This window comes from Geotrypetes seraphini, chromosome 5 (genome assembly GCF_902459505.1).
Source record: "Geotrypetes seraphini chromosome 5, aGeoSer1.1, whole genome shotgun sequence".
Classification (NCBI taxonomy): Eukaryota; Metazoa; Chordata; class Amphibia; order Gymnophiona; family Dermophiidae; genus Geotrypetes; species Geotrypetes seraphini.
Genome location: NC_047088.1, coordinates 5,645,779 through 5,668,846, shown reverse-complemented (window position 1 = coordinate 5,668,846; position 23,068 = coordinate 5,645,779). Strand labels below are relative to the sequence as shown.

Sequence of the window (23,068 nt, the reverse complement as noted above, 5' to 3'; positions counted from 1 at the left end):
TGAGAGAATCTGCCTGAACATTGTCCACTTTGGCCATGTGCGCCACTGAGAGTGCCACGTGTGCCACTGACAGTGCCACTAAGTGCTTCTTCACCCCCATGCTCAGGGAGGCACTCCTGGTGCCCCCCGCCGGTTGACATAAGCCACAACCAAGGCATTGTCCGAGAAGATTCAGACGACTCAATGATGGAGATGATCTTAAAAGTGGAGGAGCCCCAATCGAATTTCTCAAAGTTCCAGGTGATTGATCAACCACTTGCGCTCTGAGAGAGCCCACCAGCCTTGAACAGGGACAGTCATACACACTTGCCCCAGTCTGTGAGATTCGCATCCGTCGTCAGAATCACCCACTCTGAAATTCGGAATGGAAGACCCCTGGAGAGTGAGAGAGAGCGCAGCCACCAGGCAAGACTGCTCCATGCCACTATCATCCAGGGCAGAGGTGCATGTAATGGGTCCCATTGCGGATTCCAGAGCAAAAGCAGGGCATCCTGCAGCAGATGCAAACGGGCTCTTGCCCAAGGGACAACATCAATTGCCGCCACCATGGTCCCCAGAACCTGTAAGTACTGCCAGGTGCCAGGCAGTTGGGACCAGAGTGGCCAGAAGGTCCCTGGTAACCAGTCGGAGATTCTCCTGACAGGACACTTGCAATAACATTTTATTCTGTCCGATGTGAAATGAAACTCCCAGGTACTCCAAATCCTATGTCAGCTCGAGGTGACTCTTCCTGAAGTTGATCACCTAGCCCAGGTGGTGTAGCAACTGCACCACCTGATAAATAGCTTGATGCCCTTGGACTCCGAGGGGGCTCTGATCAATTAGTCATCCAGATATGGTTGAACCAAGATGCTCAGGGTTTGAAGATGGGCTGCCACCACAACCTTCGCCAACCCAAAAGGCAGTGTCATAAACTGGAAATGCTGCTCTAAAACATGGAACTTCAGATATTTCCAGTGGCCTGGGAAAATGGGAATATGGAGATTAATGCTGCCCGATTCAGGAAAAAAAAATTTGATTCGATTCGATTCAGCCTATTGAATTGATTTTTCGATTCGATTCGATTCGATTTTCCTGCCCAATTGGGTGTTGTTTGTTTTTTGTTTTTTTTTTTCAAACATCCTGGTGGGTTTATTTTATAGCCTCTTCACCCCCTTTGCCTTCTCCTAACCACACTGATAATGTGGTGTAAACAAAATAAACAAACAAAAAAGACTTTTCCTCTCTCTGTTAAATCCTAGCTCTGGCATATTGTAATCATAAAACAGAACATAAAATTAGTTTTTCTACTTTTTGTTGTCTGGTCAATATTCAAATCTTGTTGGTCCCAGGCTCTGGTTATCTTCTGATAACTTGCTTGCCAGAGTCTCCTTCTTTCTTCTTTCTCCGTGCTAACCATCCATCTGCCATCTCTGTCCTCCCCTTTTGTTTCCCTTCCCTCCCCCGGAGGTCTGGCATCTTTCCTTTTTTTCATCTCCATCCACAGATCCACCTTTTCTCAACTACCCTTTCATCCAGCATCTCTTCCTCCTTCCCCACCACCCCAGGGTCCACCATCTCTCCCATTCTTTTCTCAACTACCCTCCTATCCAGTATCTCAATCCCCCCTCCACACCATCCCTTGTGTCCAACTTCTCTCCCTTTCTGTTCCTTCTCTCCCTCCCTAAATCCCATTGTCCACCATCTCTCTCCCACTCCTCTCTTTTTAGAGCCATTATTTCTTCCCCCCCAAAGTCCAGCATATGTATGTCTCTTTGAACCCCACCATTCCCTCCCTCCCTCCGTGTACTTCTGCACCAGGGTCCCTCTCCCCTGAAGGTCTGTCCTCCCCTGAAGGCCTGCACCCCACCCCTGAAGGCCTGCCTGTCCCCCCTGAAGGCCTGTGCCATCATCCCTGAAGGTCTGTCCCCCCCCCCTTGAAGGCTTCTACCCCCCTTAAAGGCCTGCACCCCCCCGAAGTCCTGTCCCTCCTGAAGGCCTGCCTGTCCACCCTGAAGGCCTGTCCCACCCCCCACCCCCACGGACTGCACCCACACACACCCCTGGAAGGCCTGCGTGTTCCCCCTGGCCTCCTGCGTACCATTTACCTAATATGAGCAGCCTGCAGAGAAGATCGCGGTGCTAGCGATCTTTGCAAACTGCCATAGGTCTTCGGAGCTGTTTCCTCTGCCGCGATCCTATCTCTGATGTCAGAGGAGGGGCGGGACCGCGGTAGAGGAAATAGCAATGTTCAGGTCCTAAGCACTTAATACACCAATGGTGCGGGTCGGTGAGTGAAATCGCCCGGTTGCACTACCACCACCTTTTAAATCCTGTAGCACGCCAGGACATAGAAAAAAGGACAGCTGCAGCCACATGAGGGCCGGCAGCAGGGCCTGAGCCCAAGTCCCGCCGGACTAGTACCGATGAAAAAAACCCAAAGTTCTTTTTTTTATTAAGAGGAGCGCCTTTAATGATGTATGGAGACCATTGACTAATTTTATGACATTATGATAAGGATTATGTTTCTTTCTTTTTCATTAAGATTTCCTTACACATCCAGGGAGGGAAATGTATTTTGATAGTTAAATTTAGTTATAATTTGAAATCACATCATATATATTATTATATTAAGAATGAAGATGAGGATGGGAGAAAATGATTGTTTAATGCAATAATTGTTATAGTTAATAGCGTGTTTTGTGCAGTTTTTCTGATTTACTATTTGTATTGCACTATCAAAGTTTGAAAATCAATAAAGATTTAAAAACAAAAGAGGAGCGTCGCACAGCGACTCACAAAAAGAAGAAATAAAGAAGAAAAGCCGCGGTGCGAGAAGGCACAACTCGAATTTGGGGCAGAACTGAGAAAACAGGTGCTTATTAGCTCCGCGGAAAAATGAGAACTGAGGTACCTCAGAGGAGACGCGTGACCTATGTTCGGCAGTGCAGCACTCGCAAACTTTCTGAAAATTCTTCAAGCAAGTCTGCTTGCGAGGCTGTCCGTTTTGGGGCTCCGTGGATGACGTCACCCACATGTTGAGAATATGCTGCCTGCTTGACCTGGGATAATGAGGTGCTTTCCTGGTGTAGAGATGAAGGGTATTAATACATGTATAACAGGGGTTTCAACCCAGTCCTCAGCCAGTCAGATTTTCCTAGCATGGAGGTAGTTCTCCAATATTGAGCAAACAGTCTGACTGTGTCCAGGGAGGGGTCAAATCATTTTGAAAAGTTGGCTTCTAGGACTGGGGAATGAACTGAGAACCCTTTTCAAGCTGGTAAATGGAACCAATGCCTAATGCATTTTCTTACCAAGCTTCTAGAAAATCAATGAGAATTTCTCTTTTTCATAAATTTGTCTGATTCTATTCCCATGCTGATGAATTTCTAAATGCTTTGGACTCCATACAGCCAAAGTGCATCGCAATCTATTTTGGTACCTTCTTTGAGATCCTGAGCCTGGCCACTGTGATGTACCTGTGCCTTTAAGAATGCAGAGCCACCCTGCTTCATGCTGCTGGTGCTGAGGTTGCTTCTGCTGCTGCTGCCATGCTCTGATTGGTTGGAGCCGGGAGAGCAGTGATGCAGGAGCGAGCAAGGATGCTTGGGCTTTCTTTCGGCTCATCACAGGGACTAGAAGCAGCAGAAGCCTGAAGCCCTTTCGTCTCCGAGAAGCAGCTCTCTCCCCGCCTGAAAAAATGAGTCTCAGCACCAGAGCGTTCCATCACAGCACAGCCCTGCCAAGCAAAACAGAGAAATAAGAGCAGAGAGGGGAGAGAAGCCTGCAACCTGGTCATTGCTGACAGCGATTGAAAAAGAAGAGTGTCAAACCTGGATTTTTAACTGTTTTTAGACTATTTAGAATTAAAAATTGCAAAAACTTACACCTAGAGAATTTTTATACAGAAAAGCCTGGACCATATTTGCAAAAAAGAGAAAAGGCTGTATAAAGAGAAGTGAGCAGAGCGTGGGAAAAGGTGGCTGCTGTTTCTCAGGGGGGGGGGGGCTGTGTGGGCTCAGAACAGGAATATGCATACACACCATCACTGCTGCAAATGTCCTGAGTGCTATGAGGTATCAAGAATGAATGCTCTGCGACGGATGGAACCTCCAACCTACACAGAATGGCAGCAAGATCCATACGGAGTGGGATATGGAGGGTACAGCTCACAGACTTTGCCATCTCAGGCCGCAGCAGCATCCACCCCCAGGAGTAAAACCAAAGTCATCCCCACAGCCCGGGAAAGTGGGCCCACCCCAGCTAAGACTCCTGTCAAGAGTTGCACCCCCAAAATGAATGGGAACAGCACAAACTGGTGGCCTGAGTGCACATGCTCAAACCGTGACTGGTATGAACAGGTAAGAGATTCTTGTGCTTCCCCTTTCAGCCTTCCTTGAAGTCTCTCTTGCCCTAGGAGTGGAGCTCTTATCTTTCTTTCTTCTTCTGAACGTAAAAGCACAGAAAAGATGCAGAGGTGACATGTGGATGTAGGATATCTCCACTCGGCATATGTGTATCTGAATTTGTATATGTGAATATAAATATCTATGTTCATTATTTACTGTTGGAAAATGGAAGTCAATATATCATGTGCTTGTGTAGCTGTATAATTGTTATATATGGTGGCTTAGAGTATGAACTTTCCAGCCTGGCATTCTGCCAGTTCTGTAGATGGAGAGACATATAGATCATCCATAGATAAACAAGAATCTGTGGATGGACAGATGCATAGAGACAGGCCAGAGCTGGTCTGGCCCAATGGCTTTGTGGCTATACTACATATTGCATGCTTATGATTTTGTTCCTCATGGAAGCTAGAAATGTAATATTCAGAAGGAGTGTGCACAGATATTCTTTGTTTCATTTATTTCAAACAGACAATATTAACACAAAACAATGAAAACCCACTCCATGTCCGAATCCCCCTTTAAAACCTGTTTTCTGGGCTTTCCCTCAATCTGCTTACCCTATCAATTGGTCCTGGCAGCTTTTCCAGCGCAGGGGCAATCCCTAGTCACTCATATCCTCTCAACACAGCTAATACAAATGATGCAAGCCTGAGCTATACAAGAAAATGGTGCTAGCCAACCAAGGGGTCAGTGTGATTTGGTTATACAGCAGATGATCAATGCTACTCATAGGGGGCTCATCATGCCCCAGGGTAAGAGGGTCTGGGAAAAGGGGATAGGAGCTGAAAGAGATAAGCAGAGATCGTGGCAGAGCTTTTTTAATTATGAGGCCTACTTTTTTTTTTTTCATGAAAACATAAGAATTGCTGCTGCTAGGTCAGACCAGTGGTCCATCATGCCCAGCAGTCTGCTCCCACAGCGGCCCTTAGATCAAAGACCAGTGCCTTAATTGAGTCTAGCCCTATCTGTGTACGTTCTGGTTCTGCAGGAACTTGTCTAACTTTGTCTTGAATCCCTGAAGGGTGTTTTCCCTTACAACAGCCTCCACTCTCTGGGTGAAGAACTTCCTTACGTTTGTACGGAATCTATCCTCTTTTAACTTTAGAGAGGGTAAACAACCTGTCTTTATCTACTAAGTCTATTCCCTTCATTATCTTGAATGTTTCAATCATGAGAATGAAAATAATTTTGTTCATTTTTTTATTGATACCATTATAAAATCAAAATTAAAAGAGCAGTTTCCTTATAAATAAAAGCACAGCCTTAGTAGTCACACCTGTGAGAGAGAAAGTCTCTGTTACTAAACACTGATGACATCTTGAGATTAAACTCATCATTATACTGGTACTAGGTTCTAGGAGAGATGTGGACTGTGGCTGCAGTTATCACCTAGGTCTTAAGTGTTACAAATTAATAAATCATAAACCATTAAAGGTAGGATAGAAGCCCTTGGCATTTGCCAATTAAGACTCATGGTGCCATAATCCAAGTAGAGTTTAGTTACAATATAGCTGGAAGCCCACAGGAACAGGGGGAAACTGCTGGGCCAAAAAACATGGAGTGGATGGAATCACTGGATAAGAGATGAAGAAATATGTGGACAGCAGTGGTTGACAGATGGATGATGGTGGACAGAGAGTTGGATAAACACATGGATAGCAATGGATGATGGATGAATGAATGGAGAACTACATAGGTAGCTGATGGATGGATTGTGACGGATGATGGCCGGCCAGAGAAATACATGGATGGTGTTGGATGATAGAGGGATGGCCAGGTGGAGAAACAGATGATGGCTACCTGGATGGATCATGGATAGGCAGTGAAGAATGATGTCTGGATGGATGGACAGAGAAATACATGGATAGTGATGGCTATAAGGACAGAAAGGTGGCGGGCATGGTTAATGATAGATGATTGGAAGTATAAGGCAGACAGCCAGAGAAAGAACTGGCTGAGAGTTGATGGACAAATGGACTGTTATGGTACGAGTACACCAATGTAAGCTGGGCTGGAGCATCTTAGCATGGGCACTGCTGACAGTGTGTGAGGGTGGTTTTGTGGTAATGTATGCTGAGATAGTGTTTCAGTGCAGTACTGTAGCATTGTTGTGGCGTTGTGTGAGGATGCTGAATAAATTCATGTAAACTGTTCTCAGCTCCCCTGGGAGAACTGTATAGAAAATTGAAGAAATAAATACATACTGTAATACTTTGTGCAGGAGTGTGAGTGAAGGCAATGCTGTGACAGCGTGTGATGGAGTGTGAGGCAGGCTTTCAGCCGTTTTATTTCTTCAGTGCCAAAGAGAGCTTCCTTTTGGAATTCATAAGGTATAATATGATTTTCTGAAAGCAGGCTAGTTCAAGCAATTGGTGTCTTTCTACGGCTGCATTTCTTGCTACTGGAGGATCCTCTGTCTCTTCATATGCTGTACTGTCATGTGTATTAACAGTACTTAGGGCCTTTCCACACCCAGCGTAGAAAATGGATGGAGCCTGGCTGTTTCTGAACAACTAAAATGGAGGCTGGACGACACTCTTTCAGATCGATTCTCCTTTCTCCCTTCAGGAGAGCTGCTCTCAATTGCACTTCTGTAAGGGATTGCCCTGAATAACTGTGAAGCCAGAGCCGTTCATTCTTCTTCCAGCTGAAACAAACACATCCACATATTGCATGCAATTATCTAAACCAGTCTGTAGCATGTGCTGCCAAAGCAGTGTAGAAAGCCCTGACCCCCCCCCAAGAATTCAGGTACTGGAGAGAAATAACAAAGAATTTAGGGCTCTGGGGCTTGTCAGTCCTGTCTGCTCAGATAATGTTTCTGGCCTCCTTCTGTTTCCCTTTCTGTCAGTGCCTCTCGCTTGTCTGTCACTAGATCACCTTCTTTCTCCCAGGGCCAGAGCTACGATGTAAGGGGGGGACAAGGCCCTTAGAATAATTACTGCAGCCTCACCTTCTGTTTCATGGAAGAGTGAAGCGCAGAAGCCGGGGCTTCTGCTGGATTCACAATCACAGAGGCTTCTTTCTGAGCAGACGTAAAATGGATGCCAGCCACAGTAGCAGCTGAGAGCAATGGTTTGGGTGTTAAGGAAAGCATCCTAGTGTTAGGGGGAACAGTGCAAAGCTGGGGCAGATGAAATAAGGACCTCTGCATTTCTGCACAGAAAAAAAAATTCATTCAGTTTATCTGTGTGCAATGGGGCCGACAATATTGAAATGAGCTAATGCCAGCCCAAATCTAAAGATGCAAGGAAGAAGCCAGTTTGTTTTTGTTTGCAGCTTGTCACCATATGACAAAAAAATCCCCATTTACCCCCTCATTCTATAACTTTGTGCCTAAATTTAAGAGCTGTTTGTGTGTTCATATCGTACAATATTAGCATTTACAGAAATGCCAGGCGCATGCAGAAGAGCTTACATAAGAACATAAGAGTTGCCATACTGGGACTGGACTTAATTCTAAATGGCCTACGAGGACCGGCACAAAATGCAGAAGTAGAAGGGATGCTGGGAAGCAGTGATCACAATATGATCCGCTTTGATCTGGATGCAGGGGAGAAACATCGGTCCAAAATGACAGCCACAGCACTGAACTTCCGAAAAGGGAATTACGAAGGGATAAGACTCATGGTAGGGAAGAAGATTAAGAAGAGGATAAGCACTGTAAAAACACCAGAGCAAGCTTGGCCCCTTTTTAAGGACACAATCACCGAGGCGCAAAATCTATATATACCACATATCAACAAGGGATCCATGAGGAAAAAGAACAAAGAACCGGCGTGGCTCACTGTAGAGGTGAAGGAAGCGATCAGATACAAGAAAACTTCATTTAAGGAAGTCTCTATCATGTCCCCTCTAAGTCTCCACTTTTCTAGGGAAAAGAGCCCCAGTTTCTCTAATCTTTCAGCATATGAAAGGTTTTCCATACCTTTTATCAAATGTGTCGCTCTCTTCTGAACCCTCTTGAGTATCGCCATATCCTTCTTAAGGTACGGCGACTAATATTGGACGTAGTACTCCAGATGTGGGCGCACCATCGCCCACTACAATGGCAGGCTAACTTCTTTCATTCTGGTTGTAATATCTTTCTTGATTATACCTAGCATTCTATTTGCTCTCTTAGCGGCTGCTGCGCACTGTGCCGACGGCTTCATTGTCTTGTCCACTATTACTCCCAAGTCCCTTTCTTGGGTACTCTCACCCAATAACAGTCCTCCCATCGTATAGCTGTACTTCGGGTTTCTGTTTCCTACATGCAAGACTTTACATTTCTCTACATTGAACTTCATCTGACATCTCGTCGCCCACTCTCCTAGTTTGTTCAGGTCCCTTTGTAAATCTTTGCAGTCCTCTAGTCCTAACTCCACTAAATAGTTTTGTTTCGTCTGCGAATTTTATTACTTCGCACTTTGTCCCTGTTTCTAGATCATTTATAAATACATTGAACAGCAGTGGTCCGAGTACCGACCCCTGCGGAACACCACTCGTGACCCTCCTCCAGTCCGAGTAGTGGCCCTTCACTCCTACCCTTTGCTTTCTACCCGCCAACCAATTCTTGATCCATCTATGTATATCTCCTTCCACCCCATGATTCTTCAGTTTCCATAGTAGGCGTTCATGGGTTACCTTATCAAAGATTTTTGGAAATCTAAGTATACGATGTCTATGGGGTCCCCTTTGTCCATCCGTTTGTTAATTTCTTTGAAGAAGTGCAATAAGTTCGTTAAGCTCAATCTTCCCTTGCAAAAGCCATGTTGGCTTGTTTTCATAAGTTTATTTCTTTCTAGATGCTCATCGATGCTGTCTTTTATCAGCGCTTCCGCCATCTTCCCTGGAACCGAAGTCAAACTTATCGGTCTGTAGTTCCCCGGGTCACCTCTCGATCCTTTTTTAAAGATGGGCGTAACATTAGCTATCTTTCAATCCTCCGGGATCACGCCTGTTTTCAGGGATAGATTACAAATCTGCTGTAGTAGTTCCGCTATTTCCTCCTTTAGTTCTTTCAATACCCTAGGGTGGATTCCGTCCGGGCCCGGAGATTTATCAGTTTTTAATCTATCTATCTGCTTGCGTATGTCTTCAAGGCTTACCTCCATGGATGTTAATTTTTCAGCTTGATCTCCTTTGAAGATTTTTTCAGGTTCCGGCACGTTGGATGTGTCCTCTTTTGTAAATACTGATGAAAAGAACATGTTTAGTCTATCCGCCACTTCTTTTTCCTACTTCACCACTCCTTTCCTATTTCCGTCATCCAGCGGTCCCACCTCCTCCCTTGCCAGCTGCTTCCCTTGAACATATCTGAAGAACGGTTTGAAATTTCGTGCTTCCCTGGCTAGCCTCTCTTCATATTCTCTTTTTGCTCTTCCAACCATGAGGTGATATTCTTTTTGATGCTTCCTGTGCTCTTTCGAGTTCTCCTCGGTTTTTTCCTTTTTCCATTTCCGGAATGAATTTTTCTTATCTCCTATCGCTTTCTTCACCTCTTTAGTTATCCACGCTGGGTCTTTTGTTCGGCTCTTTTTGCACCCTTTTCTAAATCTGGGGATATACAGATTTTGCGCCTTGCTCACCGTGTCCTTGAATAAAGACCAGGCTTGCTCTACAGTCTGCAATTTCTTTGAGCTGTTCCTAAGTTTCTTTCTTACCATTACTCTCATCGCTTCGTAGTTTCCTTTCTTGAAGTTAAAAGTTGTCGCTGTGGTTCTCTTTCCCTTCGATAATTCAACTTTGAACAGTGATTGCTGTTTCCCAGCGGTCCCACTACTTCCACTTTTGCAGGTCCTCTTAGCCCATTAAGGATTAGATCCAGAGTGGTATTCCCTCTCGTCGGTTCTCTGACAAGCTGCTCCATGAAGCAATCCTGTATAGCCTCCAAGAATCTGGTCTCCCTAGCACATTGTGAGTTTCCAAGTAAGAAGTTTTTGCAGACAGTAATATTTACTGTTGAAAAGGTATAGCCAGTATGTATGTGAGTAAATCAAAAAGTAAAGGCAAAATACATTTAACACCTTTAATAGAAGTAACTGTGAGCAATTGAACATATCACTTTTCCATATAGTCCCCATGCAAGACGATGCATTTGTTGTGTCATTTAACTAGCTTCTGCATTCCTGCAGAGAAGTTGTTTTTCAGCTGCTCCCAAAGCCAGGTAAGCACTGCTTCCTTTACTTCATCATCAGACGTGAATCTGCAACATCGCAGCATTTCCTTCAGTGGACCAAAGATGTGATAATTGATAAGTGCCAGATCTGGGCTGTAAGGAGGATGTGGTAGATGTTCGAACCCAAGCTGTTGCATTGTCACTTCTGTTGCTGCTGCTGTAGGAGGATGTCCATTGTCATGATGCAGCAAGACTGTTTTGGACAACATTCCTCTTCTTTTGCTGCAAATTGCAGGTTTAAGTTTATTTCACAGCAATGCACAGTAATTCTCACTGTTTGCCCGTGCATTTGGAAATGCGCCAGAATAGACTTCTTCATATCCCCCCAAAAAACTCCAGTCTATCCTGGGATAGTTGAAGTCTCCAATAACAATTGTGTTACCGCTTTTGCATTCTCGCTTCATCTCAGCTTTCATTTTTTTCATCGTTTGCCCAGATGGACGATAATACAGGCCCATCCTTATCTCGGGCCCTTTCCTTCCCGGTATTTTAACCCATAGTGATTCCAATTTGTTGGTCGGTGCTGCTGTATCCACTCTGGTCGAGTGTATGTTTTCTTTTATGTATAGGGCTATTCCTCCTCCTTTCTGACCTGACCTGACTTCGCGACAGAGTTTGTACCCCAGCAGTGCTATGTCCCATTTGTTTTCTTCATTCCACCATGTTTCGGAGACCCCAATGATGTCTAGGTTCTCTTTATTGGCCATGACTTCCAGTTCTCCCATTTTATTCCTTAGGCTCCTTGCATTAGTATACATGCAATTTAAGTCCTGGTATTTTTTTGTCTTCATTTTCTTTTCCTGTGCTACGATCTTCTTATCATCCTCTTCTTGATCTATCAACTCTTGTTTTTTGCCCGTTGTGTCTTTCCAGCATTTTTCCCATTCAGTATCCTCTCGGGATACCTTCTTCCGAATCGTCGACACTTGGTCGACTGTCGGCTTTCCCCTTCTTCTTAGTTTAAATCCTGCTCTATTCCTCTCCTGATGTGTTTGCTAGAAGTCTAGTTCCTGCCACGCTCAGATGCAGTCCATGTCTCCTGAAGAGCTTGCTCTTGCCCCAAAACGTTGTCCAGTTCCTCACGAAGTGGAACCCCTCTTCCTCACACCCTCTCCTCATCCATGCATTTATTGATTGTAGTTCCATCTGCCTCTTCACATCTGCCCTCGGTACTGGTAGGATCTCTGAAAACACAATCTTCTGAGTCCTCATCTTCAACTTCCTTCCCAGAATCGTGAACTGTTCTATCAGTGCATTTCTACTGTAGTCTCTCCTGCTGACATCATTTGTCCCGATGTGGATCATCATTGTATCTCTTTCGTCTCTGCTCCTTCTAGGATCTTTTCAATTTTGTCGACGATGTCTTTTGCTCTTTCTCCTTGGAGGCAGGTCACTAGTCGATCCTCTCTCCCTCCTACTATGTGGCTATCAACTTGCCTTAAGATTGAGTCTCCCACTAGGATCGCAGACTTTCCCTTCTTCGGTTTTCGCTCTGGTCGTAGGTCTATGTCCTCAGTGTGCTTCGCTGCTTCTTCTTCTAGGTATCGGCAAGACCTTGCCTCCCCTTCCTGCGGGATTCCTCTGTGGGTTTCTTCCTTGGAGTCATCTTCCTCTTGTTCTCCATTCCATGTGGATGTATCTTCATCTTTCCTCTGATTTCGTGTTCTTCCATCCTCCTCCTGTAGGCCTCCTCAATAAACTCCTCGAGCTCCCTGACTTCTTCTTCAATGTGTCTCTCTCTCATGAAGTTTTCAGCTGTCTTGATTGGGTCTTCTGCGATGTAAAGTCCTTCCAGTTCCTGTATCCTGTCCTTCAGTTGCCCAACTTACTTCTTCAAGCTTTTCAGCTCCTGACACCGACCGCATACATAAGAACATAAGAAATGCCTCTGCTGGGTCAGACCCGAGGTCCATCGTGCCCAGCAGTCCGCTCACGCGGCGGCCCAACAGGTCCAGGACCTGTGCAGTAATCTTCTATCTATACCCCTCTATCCCCATTTCCAGTAGGAATTTGTCCAATCCTTTCTTGAACCCCAGTACCGTACTCTGCCTTATAACGTCCTCTGGAAGCGCATTCCAGGTGTCCACCACATATGACTGCCTTCCCGAGGGGAGGTAGTCATACATATGGCAGACTGTGCAGAACAGTGGAAAGTTCATCTTCTGGATTCCCTCTGCTTCCATTGCTGTCCGCCTTTTTGGAGTATTCTCTATTATTTCACTGGTACCTTTTTGTTTGTGTGAGTGTGTGTTCTCTTCTGTGCCTGCTGCTTGCTACTTCCCTATTCCCTAGTTATATGTTTTTTCCCTGTATTGCAATCCTAATGTGCCGCGTTTGTCTAGTGTTGACTAGTGTTCTGTGTTGGTTAGTGCTGGTGTTCCTAACTATGTCAGCAGTTTGCGTGCGTCCTGCTGTTGTTTCGTATGTATGTGCCCTCTGCGTCTGCTGTGTTTTTGCTTTTCTGTCCTTGTTTGGTTATTTAGCTGTGTTATTTGTTGGCGTCCTTACCTTGCTGTCCTTCCTCGGTGTCCTCAGGTGTAATGACTCTGCCCTTCTTGAGGCCCTTCGCAAAGCAAATCTCGCTAAGGCGAGCGCCTTTGCCGCTCGCCTTTGAAGCGCACCGAACGGCTGCGCGCCATTGACTTCTCCTCTTTTCAGGGAGAGCTCGGCTTCAATGTTGTGCTGATGTTAGAGGGGTGGGCAGAGCTATCTCTCGCCTCTGCCCCTCACTGTCTTCTGCCTTCTCACTCTCTGATCTCCCTCCTGCTCCCGACTCTCCTCAACTGCCTCCGACTATCCTTGCAGCCCTACTCCTCTAGGCAGTGATCGCCTAGCCGTTGGCTCCTCCCTGCATGAACGACTACTTCGGAAAATTGCAAGCCATGGAATCGAGGGTGAAATACTCATGTGGATTAAAAACTGGCTGGAGCATAGGAAACAGAGAGTGGGGGTAAATGGACAATACTCGGACTGGAAGAGCGTCACCAGTTGGGTGCTGCAGGGCTCGGTGCTTGGACCTGTGCTCTTCAACATCTTTATAAATGATCTGGACATAGGTACGATGAGTGAGGTGATTAAATTTGCGGACGTTATGAAGTTATTCAGAGTAGTGAAAACGCAGGGGGATTGCGAAGATCTACAAAGTGACATAATCAAGCTCGAGAAATGGGCATCAACATGGCAAATGAGGTTCAACGTGGATAAGTGCAAAGTGATGCATGTCGGTAACAAAAATCTCATGCACAAATACAGGATGTCTGGGGTGGTACTTGGAGAGACCTCCCAGGAAAAAGACTTGGGAGTTCTGATCGACAAGTCGATGAAGCTGTCTGCACAATGTGCGGCGGCAGCATAAAGGGCAAGCAGAAGGGCAAGCAGAATGCTAGGAATGATAAAGAAGGGGATAACGAACAGATCAGAGAAGATTATCATGCCACTGTACCGGGCCATGGTGCGCCCTCACTTGGAGTACTGCATCCAGCACTGGTCGCCGTACATGAAGAAGGACACGGTACTACTTGAAAGGCTCCAGAGAAGAGCAACTAAGATGGTTAAGGGGTTGGAGGAGCTGCCGTACAGTGAAAGATTAGAGAAACTGGGCCTCGAACAGAAGGGACATGATGGAAACATTCAAGGTACTGAAGGGAATAGACTTAGTAGATAAGGACAGGTTGTTCACCCTCTTCAAGGTAGGGAGAACGAGAGGGCCCTCTCTAAAGTTGAAAGGGATAGATTCTGTACAAACGTAAGGAAGTTCTTCTTCACCCAGAGAGAGGTAGAAAGCTGGAACGCTCTTCCGGAGGCTGTTATAGGGGAAAACACCCTCCAGGGATTCAAGACAAAGTTCAACAAGTTCCTGCTGAACAAGAACATGCGCTGTTAGGGCTAGTTTCGGTTAGGGTGCTGGTCTTTGACCAGAGGGCCACAGCTGAGCGGACTAATGGGCATGATGGACCACTGGTCTGACCCAGCAGCGGTAATTCTTATGTTCTTATGACAGCCTGACAGACCATCAAGCCCAGCATCCTTTTTCCAACAGTGGCCAAACCACGTCACGAGTACCTGACAAGATCCCAAAGAGTAAAATAGATTTTATGCTGCATATCCTTGGAATAAGCAGTGGATTTCCCCAATTCCATCTTAAGAATGGCTTATGGACTTCTGTTTTAGGAAATTAGCCAACCCTTTTTTAAACCCTGCTAAGCTAACTGCTTTCAGACACTGAAGAAAAGCCCAAGAGATCTCTATGACAAAAGCAGCAGAAAAAAACACAGGAGTCATGAGGGAGAGATGTTACCAGCTCAAACTTGGGTCAAATAGGAGAAACTTTATTGATAGTTGCGATAGAAGACTCAACATTGACATACGCTAGCCACAGTCACTAGCAGCTTTCTGCCACACAGATCAATTGTGCTCTATTACTCCTTCATATTGGTTAATTTTCATTATAGTAATCAGAAGACCATTGACATTCAACTCTTGAGAAAGGCGATTCCTGCTGAAACACTATCAAAAAAGTTTCTCCTGTTTGACCCACGCTTGAGCTGGTCTCAAGCTAACTGGTTTCACCATATTTTCCGACAATGAATTTCAGAATTTAATTATAGGTTGAGTGAATAAATAATTTGATGATATACAGTATATGCATTTTAGGGGTTTTTTTGTTTGTTTTTTATGATATGTTTCTATACTGTGATCCGAAAAAACCCCACCAAAATATTTTTGTTGTATCTTTCACAGAAATTAGCTGATTCTTATGAAATTTAGTGTGTCAGCCCAAACAGAGATAAGGTGCTGTTTAAGGTCTTCGACATCAGATATTGCAGTCTGGTAGATGCATTCCTGTATCAGCCCCCAGATCCGGTAGTCAGCTGGGTTTAGGTCTGGTGAACTCAAAAGTTAGAAGTCTGGACCAATGAAGTTTGGGGTCTCCCAATGTAGCAGTTCTACGGTGTTCTTTGCCCGATGTGCCGGGGCATTGTCCTGTTGGAAGATGAATCAGTCTCCCGACATGCGAAAGATTGCTAGCAACAGCTTCTGCATCAAGAGAACATCCCAGTAGCATGTGCCGTTGATCTTAACTAGAGAGTTGCACAGGGACAGAAATCTCGCCTGTCTCCGCCAGAATCTCCTCCGTCCCCCCATAAAAGTTACCTGTCTCCATAAAAAGCAGCAATTACTTCTGACAGTTTTGATTTTTTTTTTTATTTTTTTTTTTAAGTCTTAGTTTATTTAAATAAAATACAATATAAGCAAATAACAGTGAACAGAAATAAGAGATGCATAGATCACCGGAAAGAATTAGAATAGACATTAGGTCATGTGACTGTAGTGTCGACCATTTCTTGTTAAAAGAAATAAGAGAGTTGGATTTTATGGCAATATAAAGCTCAAATCTGGTTCCACCATTTGGGATAGGCAACTTGTGAGGTCCACAAATGGTTTATAATGCAGAAATGAGTAAAGAATCAAACAATATAGCATCAAAATCATTTAAAGCAGAACTGAGAGAGGCACTTTGTGCCCAAACTGAACTGGAAACCCCAAAACAAACTGAGCTAGTACTTCATTTTGTACTAAACAGAATTGGTGGCATAACCATGAGAGGAGGCTGGGCCTCCCATTTTGAGCTTACCACCACCCCCCCCCCTCAAAATGAATAGCTCCCTTGCTGTAGCTGGTGGGATGTTTTGTTTTTCCATCATCTTGGTCCCAGTTTCTGCTTTTCTCTATCTTCTACTAATTCTCTTTCCAGGCCTCGGTAACCCGGTTCCATCCCCTTGGGAGTCCCATAGACCTGGGGGAATCCCTGCAGAGACCCCGCGGGATTCCTGCAATCCCCGTTCCCGTGCAGACCTCTAATCTTAACTCCAGGATGAACGAAGAGCAGATCTGTGAATCTGAGTTTCGAGATTCTGACTAAGACCATGACTGGCTGAAGGTCAGGTGGATCCGTAGTAGGCGTCTGGCATTAATCTCACACTACAATGTTTTGGAAGACACATACAGACGATCATTCTGTGTGTTAATCGCTGAAGCTACTGTAAATATCTTTTCATCTATAAACCAGATGAAGCTGACGCTGTGCTCTGGGTACTTGGTCAAAAGCTGCTTGCACCGTTTCAGGCGTGTGTCTTTGTTGTGTAAAATTAACTATTGATGCTTTTTAAGACACTTTAATTACAGATCGTCATGAATTCTCCTAACCACAGTTGTTTGGCTTATTCCTGCTTCTCTTGCTATTTGGAGAGTTATTTGGTGTGTTTGTGATGCATCCTTCTGGCTCAGTACGAGATCTCGTATAATGTCAATGTGCTCTTGTGTGAATTGAGTGCAGTTGTCCGCTGCTTGGCTTATGATCCACAGTGCCCATTGCTCGGATCTTGTGTAGCAACATATCAAGGTCGTTTCTTGTTCCAACCCTTCTGTGGGAATTCTTTCACCAATCGTTGAAACCTTTTAGCAGTACCAAGTTCTTTATCAGTTTTCCGCAGAGACTGTTTACAAACTATCATCTGCTTCTGTACATATCCCATCCTCAGCATCCTGAGGTTGAGGGTTGAAACCCACGGTGCTCCTTGTGACCCTGGCCAAGTCACTTAATCCCCCCATTGCATCAGGGATTGTGAGCCCACCAGGACAGAGTACCTTACTAAATTCATGTCAACCGTTCTGAGTTCCCCTGGGAGATTGGGATCGAAAATTGAATAAATAAAAAAAACCAACTTTATTCAACACACGGAATTTCATAAGAATCAGCTGAGGTGTTTTTTGGTTCACAGTTCTGAAATTTTAAAATAAATAAAGACGGATAGTGTAATAGCTGCATTTCAATAGAAGCATACAGATGCTGATTTCTGCTTCAGTTATACAATTGTCCCTTAACAGGCTTTTGCTCCCATTTCTCTCAAAACGCCAGCTGCTGTGGCACTATTTGGATAGAGTGAGGAGCTGCTATCCAGACAGTATCCAAACCAGTTTGTTTACTGTCCTAAGTTACTCAGTAGCAATACTACCACTACTACTATTTATCATTTCTATAGCGGTGAAAAGTGTACACAGTGCTGTAATAGATGGTCCCTTCTCTGAAGAGCTTACAATGTAATTTGGACAGACAGACAGGACTTACAGGGGAGAATGATAGGATGGACATACATAGTAGTGCTGCCCGATTCACCGATTCACTTTGGGTGAATCGATTCGAATTGATTTAAAAACAAAAAAAATTGGCCTTCCAATTCGGTGACTAACCCTCCCCCCTTGCCCCCTAAAGCAGGATCAGCAGCTTTGCCTCTTGCCGCTCCTGCTTTAGAGGGCGAGGGGGGAGGGTCAGTCGGGAAGTGCTGCGGTGTCCAGCTTTCTCCCTGGCCTCCCGCGTATCCATTTACCTAATGCCAGCAGCAGAGCGGCCCACAGAGAGGATCGCCAGTATTTTAGCAGGTTGCCATAGGCCTCAGGAGCTGTCTTCCCTCTGCCACAATCCTGCCTCTGATGTCAGAGGAGGGGCGGGACCGCGTCAGAGGCTTATGGCAACCTGCAAGGATCACTAAAGTACCAGTGATCTTCTCTGCAGGCTGCTCCGCTGCTGGCATTTGGTAAATGGATGTGCGGGAGGTCAAGGGGGAACACGAAGGCCTTCAGGGAGGGGGCAGGCCTTCAGGGGTGACAGACAGACCTTCAGGGGGAGGTTGCAAGCCTTCAGGGAGGGCAGATAGGCCTTCAGGGGGGTGCAGGCCTTCAGTGGTGGGGTACAGGCCTTCAGGGGGGGGACAGGCCTTCAGGGAGGGGGGCCCTAGTGTAGAAGTACACGGAGGGAGGGAGAGCAGGGGGGTTTAAAGAGATGTACATATGCCGGACTTTGGGGGGAAGAAATAATGGGTCTAAATGGTGGAAAATGGGATTTAGGGAGGGAAGGAACAGAAAGGGAGAGAAATTGGACACAAGGGATGGTGTGGAGGGGGGATAGAGATACCAGATAGGAGGGTAGTTGGGAAGATAAAGGGAGAGATGGTGGACCCTGGGATGGTGGGGAAGGAGGGAGAGATGAAGGATGAAAGGGTAGTTGAGAAAAGGTGGATCTGGGGATGGAGCAGTGGCGTACTAAGAGGGGGGCGGTCCGCCCCTGGTGCAAGCCATGAGGGGGTGCTCCCGGCCTTGGAGTCATGGCCCGGGAACTTCCCTTCTCATGGCCTCCCTTTAGCGATTCCTCTACAAAGCAACCTGCAGAAAGGATCGCGGGTACTTCAGCGATCCTTGCAGGTTGCCATAGGCCTCCCGAGTTGTCCCTCTGCCGCGGTCCCGCCCTTCCTCTGATGTCAGGGACGAGATAAGCTACCAAAAGCATAACGTGTATGTCTTCCCTGATCTAATAAGCTCTGCGGCGTAAAAAAAAAAAAAAAAGCGAAAGGAACTTCTTACAAAGAAACTCTCAACAAAGGCAGCAGCCGAAATCTTGATGCATGCAAGTCATGATCACGGGCAGGGAATGAAAAAACCCCCAAAAAACCTACCTTGCACAGAATCTTGTGACAAACCTCCCTGAAATGGAGGAAGAAAATGAATTGAGAGAGGGAAGGCAAGAAGACACAATTCTTTAAAAAAAACCCCAAACCCGGAGACTCAGAAGCGACTACCAACCAGGAGATAACGAAAGTGGAGACTTCTGAGCTCAGACGACTAAGCAAAAAGAAACCAAAGGAACAAGATTTGCAAGGTGCAAGATCCACGAGACTTTTCAAGCACAACAAAGCGATTCAAGTTTAGACACAGATCCACTTAACTGGCAACGGAATGGACACACCAAAAAGAATCTGAGTAATCTGGTAAAAATCTCCCAGGTATGAATGGAGGGAAGGGGCGGGACCGCGGCAGAGGGACAACTCGGGAGGCCTATGGCAACCTGCAAGGATCGCTGAAGTACCCGTGATCCTTTCTGCAGGTTGCTTTCTGCAGGAATCGGGTAAAGGGAGGCCAGAGGGGAACGCACAGGCCTTCCCAGGTGGAGGGGGAGGGGGGACCGTCCTTCGGGAGTGAGGGGGACGTACAGGCCTTCAGGTGGGGGTGCAGGACTTCAGAGGTTCAAGGGGGGACAGGCTTTCAGGGGGGACAGACCTTTGGGGGGGGCAGGCCTTCAGGTGGGGGTGCAGACCTTGGGTTCAGGGGGAGACAGGCCTTAGGGGGGGCTCAGGCCTTCAGGGGTGGGGTGTAGGCCTTCAGGGTGGGTGCAGGCCTTCAGGGGGGGGACAGACTTCCAGGAGAGGGGTCCTGGTGTAGAAGTACATGGAGGGAGGGAGGGAAGGGGGGGTTCAAAGATACATGCATATGCCGGACTTTGGGGAAAGAAATAATGGGTCTAAAAACAGAGGAGTGGGAGAAAGATGGTGGATAATGGGATTTAGGGAGGGAAGGAACAGCAAGGGAGAGAAGTTGGACACAAGGGATGGTGTGGAGGGGGGATAGAGATACTGGATAGGAGGATAGTTGGGAAGAGAAAGGGAGAGATGTGGACCCTGAGATGGTGGGGAAGGAGGGAGAGATTTTGGATGAAAGGGTAGTTGAGAAAAGGTGAATCTGTGGATGGAGATGAAAAAAAGGAAAGATGCCAGACCTCCGGGGGAGGGTAGGTAAAAGGAAGTGGAGGACAGAGATGGCAGATTGATGGTTAGCATGGAGAAAGAAGAAAAAAAGGAGACCATGGCAAGCAAGACAACCAGAGCCTGGGACCAACAAGATTTGAATATTGACCAGACAACAAAAGGTAGAAAAAATATTAAGATATATGTAGTGATCGAAATAAAAAACCAGACCTTTGCACATTTGTGCACTATATGGTGGGTGTATGAGGAGATTCACATTTCCTGCACAGCTAAGTCCGTGTGAAGTTCCCTTGTGCTGTATTTGACATTTGGAAGGAAAGATCTCAGCTTAAAAATGAAGTGGCCGGAAGTTATGGTAAAAGCAGATAGCGTAGCTGGTTTTAAGAAAGGTTTGGACAAATTCCTGGAGGAAAAGTCCATAGTCTGTTGTTAAGACATGGGGAAGTGTCTGCTTGCCCTGGATCGGTAGCATAGAATGTTGCTACTCTTTGGGTTTTGACCAGGTATTAGTGTCCTGGATTGGCTACCATGAGGATGGGCTACTGGGCATGATGGACCATTGGTCTGACCTAGTTAGGCTATTCTTATGTTATGTTCTCATCTGTAGGGGCCTTTGTTTTCACTTCTTATTTTAATGTCTTTTTTTTCTGGGAACTTATCAGTGTTTTTTATAATGGGAACAAAAATGGAAGAGAATTAATATGTGTGGAATGGGGGGGGGTAACTAATTTCTTCAGCTAAATAATTCAATACATCTCAACCAGACATAGGAGAACTCACGCACCATTCACACACCCTCCAACCAAAAACGTCAAAAGAAAAAACAGTTCGACAACCTCCTAACACTCGACCCCCAACTCTACAGCCTATTGACCTCGACCACAGACTACAAAACTTTCAAAAAAGAAATAAAAACCCTTCTATTCAAAACACACATAAAACCGAACTAACACAATCAGAACTGTCCCAAGCATCACCTGCAACTACTCCATATGTACTTCTCATGTCATGACAATTCAGACATAATTTATGTTATGTTATGGTATGTTTGGAATAATGGTTACATATATGAGGTTCAATAAAAGAAAATTTTCACTGCCTGTTTCTATTCTGACCATTTATTCCATTTCATGGTCATTACAAAAAATATTTTTTTATATGGGGGGGGGGGTGTCAAAAAATGATGGGCCCCGGGTGCCACTGGGATGGAGACGAAAAAAAGGAAAGATGCCAGACATCCGGGGGAGAAAAGGGAAACGGAAGGGGAGGACAGTGATGGAAGATGGATGGTTAGCAAGAAGAAAGGAGACCCTGGCAAGCGAGTTATCAGAAGACAACCAGAACCTGGGACCAAAATGATCTGTTTAATGACCAGACAACAAAAGGTAGAAAAAATAAATTTTATTTTCTGTTTTGTGATTACAATGTTTCAGATTAGAAATTTGTATCCTGCCAGAGCTGGTATTAGACCGCGAACTTGAGCTAGGATTTAACAGAGAGAGGAAAAGTAATTTTTGTTTGTTTATTTTGTTTACACCACAGCACCAGTGTGGATGGGAGAGGGCAAAGGGGGTGAAGAGGCTATAAAATAAACCCACAAGGATATTTTATAAAAACACCCAATTGGGCAGGAAAATTGAATCAAAAAATCAATTCAATAGGCTGAATCGAATCAAAAATTTTTTCCCTGAATCGGGCAGCACTAATACATAGTAACATAGTAGATGACGACAGATAAAGACACAATTGGTCCATCCAGTCAGCCCAACCTGATTCAATTTAAATTTTTTTTCTTCTTCTTAGCTATTTCTGGGAAAGAATCCAAAGCTCTGCCCAGTACTGTTCTTAGGTACCAACCCAGCCATTGAAGCCCTCCCTAGCCCATCCTCAACCAAATGGCCATATACAGACACAGACTGTGCAAGTTTGCCCAGTACTGGCCTTAGTTCTTCAGTATTTACTATTATTTTCTGATTCTAGATCCTCTGTGTTCATCCCATGCTTTTTTGAACTTTTTCACCATTTCCATCTCCACCACCTCTCTCGGGAGCGCATTCCACGCATCCACCACCCTCTCCGTATAGAAGAATTTCCTTACATTGCTTTTGAATCTACCACCCCTCAACCTCAAATTATGTCCTCTGGTTTTACCATTTTCCTTTCTCTGGAAAAGATTTTGTTCTACGTTAATACCCTTCAATTATTTGAACGTCTGAATCATATCTCCCCTGTCCCTCCTTTCCTCTAGGGTATACATATTCAGGGCTTTCAGTCTCTCCTCATATGTCTTTTGGCGCAAACAGCCTATCATTTTCGTCACCTTTCTCGGGACCGCTTCAAGTCTTCTTATGTCCGTCTCCAAAACTGAACACAATACTCCAAGTGGGGCCTCACCATCAACCTGTACAGGGGCAATAATACCTTCTTTCTTCTACTGGTTACGCCTCTCTTTATGCAGCCAGCATCCTTCTGGCAGCAGCCACGGCCTTTTCGCACTATTTTTTCACCTTTTGATCTTTGGACACTATCACCCCAAGGTCCCTCTCCCCATCCGTGCATAGTAGCCTCTCAACTCCCAGCACATACGATTCCTTCTGATTATTAACCCCAAATGCATTACTCGCATTTCTTTGTATTTAATTTTAGTTGCCAGATATTAGACCATTCCTCTAACTGTTGTAGATCCTTTTTCATGTTTTCCACTCCCTCCTCGGTGTCTACTCTGTTACAAATCTTGGTATGATCTGCAAAAAGGCAAACCTTTCCTTCTACCCCTTCAGCAATGTCACTCACAAACATATTGAACAGGATCGGCCCCAGCACCGAACCCTGAGGGACTCCACTACTCACCTTTCCCTCCTCCGAGTGACTTCCATTAACCACCACCCTCTGGCATCTGTCCGACAGCCAGTTTCTAACCC

General features: G+C 45.5%; 1 protein-coding gene across 1 annotated transcript in view; it reads left to right on the top strand.

Annotated features, from left to right (window-relative positions):
- The first annotated feature begins 2,600 nt into the window (after nucleotides 1-2,600).
- Nucleotides 2,601-23,068, top strand: part of DLG3 (discs large MAGUK scaffold protein 3) — a 490,171-nt gene continuing 469,703 nt past the window's right edge. Inside the window, exon 1 of the mRNA XM_033945041.1 lies at nucleotides 2,601-4,340. Coding sequence (XP_033800932.1) covers nucleotides 4,011-4,340 — 330 coding nt within the window. The 5' untranslated portion in view covers nucleotides 2,601-4,010. The remainder of the gene's footprint in view (nucleotides 4,341-23,068) is intronic.